This window comes from Taeniopygia guttata, chromosome 19 (assembly GCF_048771995.1).
Source record: "Taeniopygia guttata chromosome 19, bTaeGut7.mat, whole genome shotgun sequence".
NCBI classification, from domain to species: domain Eukaryota; kingdom Metazoa; phylum Chordata; class Aves; order Passeriformes; family Estrildidae; genus Taeniopygia; species Taeniopygia guttata.
This window is the reverse complement of record NC_133044.1, coordinates 3,347,151-3,354,454: the sequence shown is the minus strand read 5'-3', so window position 1 is coordinate 3,354,454 and position 7,304 is coordinate 3,347,151. Positions and strand designations below refer to the sequence as shown.

The following is a 7,304-nucleotide window of genomic DNA, read 5'->3' as shown; positions in this document are numbered from 1 at the left end:
TCATATATTTACATTTTACACCTTCATTCCAGGTATAAATTTTGCCAAAATTAAATCAAAGGGTGGGTTTTCTTCTCTGTCTCCAGCAAGCCAGTAGTATTTAACCCTTCTCCTCATTGTCCAGAACTGGAGAGTTTTTACCTTTAAGAAAATAATCTGTAAAAAAGACAAAACAGTAAGAAAAGAACTTTTAATAATCTAAGGCTAAAATGTAAAAAAATATCCTGGCTTATAAAATAAACATGTATTCTATTTACCATCTCTTGGAGGTTGGGCAGTTTTCTTACCTCTTCCAAGAACAATATCTCCCTCCAAGGAGGTATTTTCTGTTAATGGCCATTGAATGACTCACTATATGATTGGTAAAGTTCCATCACCCATTGTGAGATGCTCCACCCAGAGGGAGGAGCCAAGCATCCCCACCTGCATAAAATCAGCACCTTTTGAGACACCAGAGCAGCCCTTCACTGGATTTCCAGAGGAGCAGCTTTTTCTCTGCTGGATTCCCAGAGGAAGACCAGGCCCAGCTACTCCATCCCCAGACCTTCAGAGCAAACTCCACCCTTCTACAGATCACTGCTCCAGCAGCATTTCATCTGCCACTGCAGGAGGAGCAGCCACCATTTAACTGGACTATTCCCAACACCCTGACTCCTCAGGGTGTCAGGTTTCTGACTTTATCACTAGTTTTGTTTGTACTAATTACATTTTTTTTTAATTTAGTTTTTTTTTTTCTAATAAAGAACTGTTATTCCCATTCCCATATTTTTGCCTGAGAGCCTTTTAATTTTGAAATTGTGGTAATTTGCAGGGAGGGGGTTTACCATTCCCATTTCACAGGAGGCTTTTGCCTTCCTTCACAGACTCCTGTCTTTTCAAACCAAGACAGATTTTGGCACCCAACTTAGGGCTCGAGGGCATTGAGAGGGAAAATAGGATTAACAGTTCTTAAGTAATTTAATTTTTTATGTGTGTGCTGATATAGAAACATCTTTAAGTGTCACCATGTGGTCTAGTTTACCCTGGTTTGGGTGGCACATGGTTGTGGCTGTATTTCTCCCACGTGCAGGCCCTTATCCAAACATGGGTCCTTATAACTAAGGCTACTGTGTCTATTATCCAGTTTGGCTTATGGGTTAATAAGGTGAGGAATTCATGGATCTTTAACTTCCTCTGGAAGGCAGGTAGATGGATTCAGATCTATCACACACTAACTGTATGTTTTTGGGGTTACTTTAGTAATGGTACCTACTGTGAGAAAATGACACCGGGGGAAATCTTTTCCCAGCCTTTTAACCATCTTTTTGGGTCTGCTCCACCAGTATTTGAAGGGTTAAGATCCACTCTAAGTGCTAATGATATCATACAATGGGTGGTGTTGTTGATATGCCTGTTATATTTAGCACTCAGAGATAAGGGAAGATTAACCTGGATAACTGCCCTGACACCTACACCTGAGAGTGGAGATGCTGCTGCAGAACCTGACACTGCCCCACAGCCCAACTCAGAAATGAACCACCCAGACTGGGTGAGGGTTCTGGTGAAGGAGATACAAGAGATGCTGAAGGAGTGCATTTCCCCAGCTGGTGAGAAGCCTGCCCTTTGCCTTGGAGAGGGACAGTCTAATAGTACAGCTGTGGAACCCACAGATGTTACACCTATCCAGGTTCCAGCTGAACCACAAAGGCAGCCACAGCCAGCAGCAGTTGCCCTGGTAGAAACAAGGAGGTCTAAGATGAAAGCAGAGCACCCAGATAGGGATAGGAATGGAGGAACCTCACAACCCAGAGGTCACGATCATCACAGAGTCCCTGACGTACAAACGTCTCCGTAATCTGCACAAAGACATTGTGCAATGAGGGCGTGAGGCTTATACTACATGGTTGGTCTGGGACCTTATGGGTACAGGTGTGCACAGTGGTGAGACAAGGAACTTGGGACCCTTGACCAGGACTCAGGTATGAATCAGATTTTTGTAATGGAGCCAGGGTCCCTTTCCCTCTGGGAGTGACTTTTAATGAGTGTCAGAGAGGTTTGTCCACAGGGAGAGAATGCAGGAGCACCAGCATAGAACGTGCTGGAAGACCCTTGAGGAAGGGATCCAACAGCTGAGGGAAGTGGCAGTATTGGGGGTACTCTTTGGGAGGGATGGACAGGGCAAATGCTGTGGAGTCTGGCAAATCTTGGGCCATCTCAGTACACCACCTTCATCACGCCCTCATCACTCAGTGTGCCTGTATTGGAAACCTGAATCACCCTGGGATTTTGGAGATAATTACCAACTGGCCAGAAGGTGAAAACTTTGGTCTCACTGATGACAAGGAGCAGGTACAAGCAACAAGGGCTGAAGAAGCTCCACCATACAACCAACTGCCAGCAGAGGAAACTCGCTATGTTCTTTTCACTGACAGTTCCTGTCGCATCGTAGGGATGAACCAGAAGTGGAAAGCAGCCGTGTGGAGCCCAACACAAGTTGCACAAGCTACCGAAGGAGAAGGTGGATCAAGCCCTTGTTCAGCTGGCCCTGGACATTGCTGAAAGGGAGAAGTGGCCAAAGCTCTACTTTAGACCGATCTGTGGATGGTAGCCAATGCTCTGTGGGGCTGGCTGGGAAGGTGGAGAAAGGCCAACTGGCAAAGTAGAGGAAAACCAATCTGGGCTGCTGATATATGGAAGGACATTGCTTCTTGGGTGGAGAAACTAACAGTGAAAGTCTGTCATGTAGATGCCCATGTCCCCAAAAGTCAGGCTAATGAGGAGCACCAAAACAACGAGCAGGTAGATCAGGGAGCAAGAATAGAGGTGTCAAAGATAGACTTAGATTGGCACCATAAGAGGAAGTTGTTCCTGGCTCGATGGGCTCATGATGCCTCAGGTCATCAGGGCAGAGATGCCACCTACAAGTGGGCACAAGACTGAGGGGTGGATCTAACCATGGACAGTATTTCTCAGGTTATCCATGATTGTGAGACCTGTGCTGCCATCAAAAAGCCAAGCAGGTGAAGCCCCTGTGGTATGGTGGGCTGTGGTCCAAGTAAAAGTATGGGGAGGCCTGGCAGATTGACTACATCACACTGCCCCAGACATGCCATGGCAAGCACTACGTGCTGACCATGGTGGAAGCCACCCCTGGATGGCTGGAGACCTACCCTGTGCCTCATTCCACTGCACAGAACACCATCCTGGGCCTGGAAAAGAAAGTCCTGGGGAGACATGGCACACCTGAGAGAATTGAGTATGACAACAGCACCCATTTCAAGAACGGCCTTATCAACACCTGGGCAGGAGAACATGGTATCAAATGGATATATCATATTCCTTGTCATGCTCCAGCTGCTGGCAAAGTTGAACGGTGCAACGGACTCCTTAAGACCACCCTTGGCACTTGGTGGGGGAACATTTAGAAACTGGGAAATGAACCTTGCAAAAGCAACCTGGATGGTCAACACCTGAGGGTCCATCAATCGAGCTGGTCCTGCCCAGTCAGAACCCTTGCACACAGTAGATGAAGTCCCTGTGGTACATATGAAAGGTATTTTAGGAAAAAATGTTTAGATTAATCCCACCTCATGCAAAGACAAACCCATCCGTGGGATTGGTTTTGCTCAAGGACCTGGGTACACTTGGTGGGTAATGCAGAAAGATGGGGAAACTCGTTGTGTACCACAGGGAGACCTGGTCTTAAGTGAGAACTGGGTGTAAGATTTCATTGTGATGCAGATGGAAATAGAATAAGGGGTGGATAATGTCCTGGCTTGTAAGATAAGCATATAAGACAGAAAATTTATGTGAAATTCAGAGGATTAACTGAGCCTGAAGAAGTCTCTTTCCCTATCCTTTCTCCACAGTCAGCTCTGTTATCTCCCCTCTAGCACCCCTCAAAACCAGCAGGTATGGAAACATCTTAGAGCAGAATATAATGTGAGAAAATTTATGTGAATGTATTGAACATATTTGTACCCCATAAAAACACTTAATTGTGCCAACACATACACAAAGCAGAGGAGAGAGGCAGCACCAGTAGCTCAGTCCTTGGAGCCTTGCTCACTGGAAGAGGCTGCTGTGGTGCAGAACATCATGGGCAGACTCAAAGGTCAGCACTTCCTTGTGAAACTTGTTGAGCTGCATCTTGATTTTCTTCAGGTTAGCAGTTGATGCCTTCGTCTTGTACTTCATGGCTTTCAAAAGTTTATCAGCCAGGTAGTGCAGCCAGAGGACGTTGCTGTGTGGGTGGTAGTCAGTCCAGCTGTTGGAGTTTGCCTCTTTCATCAGCCTGTAGATGTCAAACTGGAGGTCCCCAGTGCCCTGGAAGAGCTCCAGGTCTGTGGAGAGGTCACAGAAGACGGTGAGGCCGTCCTTCTCCAGGCGGGACAGCGTGTAGTCGATGATGCTGACGTGGATGCCAGCAGTGGGGACAGAGTGGGTTTCTCCATCCAGCACGTACTGAAGCTCTTTCACGTCTGTGCTTTTGACCAACACGTTCCCCCAGTGCAGGTCCCTGTGCTCGAAGTGCAGCTCCTGCTCTGCCACCGCCAGGGACGCGGTGACCTGGTGCAAAATGCTCCTGGCTGATGTCACCGAGGAGAAGCTGCACTTCATGCTCTCCAGGTCCCTGCCACCAAACTCAAACTCCAGCACCATAAAGAGCTGCTGGGCCCCAAAAAAGTCTGGCCGATCGTTTTCTGAGCCTGTTTCTTTGTGGAATTTGTCCCAGGCATCCAGGAGATACCTGGGATAGGCCCCTTGGACACAGTGCACAGAGTACAGGCTGATGAACCCCACAGTTCTGTTCACAGAGCCCTCAGACAGAAGACTGAGTTCTTTTGAAATTATTACCTCCGGTAGAATCTCTCCAAAGGTCTTCTGAGCTTCACCATTTATTTTTTCAGTCCCCTCAATGGGAATTATCTTTAAGGCCACAGGTCCTCTCTTGCTGTCAATCTGGAACACCTCTCCAAACACCCCTTCTCCAATTTTCTTGCAACATTTCATCTTATTTAAAGGAATGCATTCCTCAAAAGCAATGGGCCCATCCTGGTTGCATTCTCCAAACACCTTCTCAGCATCTGTAAGGAGCAGCTCCAGGACAGAGGAGGAATCCCTGGGAGCCAGCAGGACCATGGAGGAAGAATACCCGGAGTAGCTCTGAGCTTTACCAGCAGACAGGATGCCTTGGGATCCTGAAAGCTGGGATTTCCCTGAAGGGGTGCAGAGGATGCTGCTGCAGAAAGTCTCATCTGTGGTCACTTTCTTCTTTTTATGGAAGCACAGAGATGCTCGAACTCTAGCCCAAGAATAAGAGTTATTAAGGAACGTAGAGTCATTGTCTCTGACACCTACAGACATCTCTAGAGTTCCCTTCTGAGCTCGTTTGTGCCTTGTCTGGAGCCTGAAAAGGGAGTCATTGGGCTGTTGCTGCCTCTTTTTCTTAGGCCTTCTTGGGCGAAGCCTGCTGTGCCCGCCCCAGCGGCTGGCACTGAAGCCACTGATACAAGCTCTCCTGCAGGCACTGCCCTCGCCGGGGACACCCTTGGTCCTTTTGTATTTGTTCTCCAAGATTCCTTGGCGGCCCACGGGAGATCCTGGCTGCAGGCAGACAGGTTGAACATCAGCCTGATTGTTGAGTTTCAGGCTTTTCAATAGCATTGGCACTTCTAGAGGGTCCAGCACCACCACTGGCACAAGCTGGTAGTCCTTGGCCAAGCTTCTGTGACAGCTCAAGCCTCTTTTGGCTGGCTGTCTCGTGAGATGAGATGGATCCTCACAGGGCTCCTCACGAGTGATGCTGTCACAGGGTGCAGGGGGCTGTGGCTCACTCTCCACGCGTGGCAGCGCTTCCTGAGCGCTTGGGGCTTCCAGCGGGGACGGGGCAGCTCGGACCAAGCGGGATCTCCGCACCGCCGACCTCAGAACGCGGCGAGACCCCCGCAGCCCGGGCTGGGGCTCACAGCTCCGAGCCAAGCCCGGTGGACCGAACCGCTCAAGCACCTCCTCGGCAGGCGGCGGGCAGGGATCGCCGAGCCCCGAGCCGCCCTCGATGCTGACGTTGAGCAGGAGGCGGCTGAGGCGCACGGGCGGGCGGCGGCGGCGGGGCGCGGGGCTGTCCCCGGGCACCGAGGCGCTGTCGGCGGTGGAGCCGAGGAGCGGCGGGGCGCGGCGGGGCGGCGGGGACCACTGCGGGGTGCTGCACAGCAGCGGCGGCCGCGACACGCAGAGCGGGCCCTGCCGCCGGCGCGGCGGGGATGGGGACAGCGAGGGCCAACACAGCGACCCCCGGGGCTCCTCTGTGCGCCCGCGGGGCTCTTTGCTCGGACCGCACTTCCTCTTCTTCCCCGCCGGTTCCCGGTTCTCCTTTCCCCGGCCCCGGCTCTCCTGTGCCCGCCCGCGCTTCTCCGGCTTCCGGTTCTCCTTCCCCGCCGCTCTCCGCTTCTCCTGCCCGCCCGCTCCCCGGTTCTCCTTCTGGCAGCTCCGCAGCCGCCGGGCCCATTCGGTACGCTTACCGGGATCCGGTACCGGGAGGGCGGGCGGGAAGTACTCGGGGTCATCCGAGAGGCTGGAGTCGGCGCTGGAAGCGGAGAGGGCGCTGGAGGCGGCGGAGCTGGAGCTGAAGAGGTGCTTGCGGTCCTGCGGCGGGGACACCCATGGCTCGGGCCGCGGCAGCCGGCGCAGGTTGCCGTCGCGGCGCGAGTAGGTGCGGAGCAGCCGCGGCCGCTGCGACATGGCGGAGCCGGTGCTCCCGGAGCCCGCCCGCCTCCCGTTCGAACGGGTATCGCGAGAGCGCGCGAGAGCGGCCGCCCCGCCCGCAGCGAGGGGCGGGGCCAACTGACAGGCCACGCCCCGACCACGCCCCCGGCCACGCCCCCTCTCCCGGGTCGCTCCGAATTATTAAAAAAATCCGGATATTGATCTAGTACCGATATTCAACCCTGACAGACAAACACCCTCTAACAGCTTAAAGTTAGAAAGTGTGTGTGGGATAGCTCCCAAATACACACCGCAGCTTCCAGGTGGTCACTCCAAAAGAGTCCTTTTATCCGTACAATATTGAATACCCAAAATATTCGTGATTTTGGTACATCCCATTCCTCGCTTCGTATGCTGATCATTCCAAAAGCCATTCAGCATGCGTAGTTTGTTCCTTGAAATGTGTCGGTGTCCCTTTCACTGGGAGGGGTCCCAAAATGAGGAAGTAAATGAAGTCTTCCTCGTTCTGACCTTTCTACCTTTCCAATGCAAATATGACAAACGAACTCTTGGTAGAATTCCCATTCCTTTTCTTCATTTGGTTTCAGAACAGAAGAGGC

General features: G+C 51.7%; 1 protein-coding gene across 2 annotated transcripts; it reads right to left on the bottom strand.

Moving 5' to 3' along the window:
- Positions 1-20: 20 nt before the first annotated feature.
- HASPIN (histone H3 associated protein kinase) lies at positions 21-6,757 on the bottom strand. Of its 2 annotated transcripts, XR_012051489.1 has the most exons (2): positions 3,994-6,757; positions 21-156 (listed from the first exon to the last, which is right to left on the bottom strand). XR_012051489.1 is itself a non-coding variant. In XM_072916865.1 (1 exon), the coding sequence occupies exon 1, from the start codon at positions 6,718-6,720 to the stop codon at positions 4,045-4,047; it is 2,676 nt and encodes an 891-aa protein (XP_072772966.1). In that variant the 5' UTR covers positions 6,721-6,757; the 3' UTR covers positions 3,918-4,044. The 2 variants fall into 2 exon arrangements, 1 of the variants encoding a protein (XP_072772966.1); XM_072916865.1 differs by lacking the exon at positions 21-156 and having other exon boundaries at positions 3,918-6,757.
- Between the last annotated feature and the right edge of the window lie 547 nt (positions 6,758-7,304).

Coding starts and splice junctions, on each gene's coding strand:
- HASPIN (XM_072916865.1), bottom strand. CDS start 6,720: ATGTCGCAGCGGCCGCGGCTGCTCCGCACCTACTCGCGCCGCGACGGC.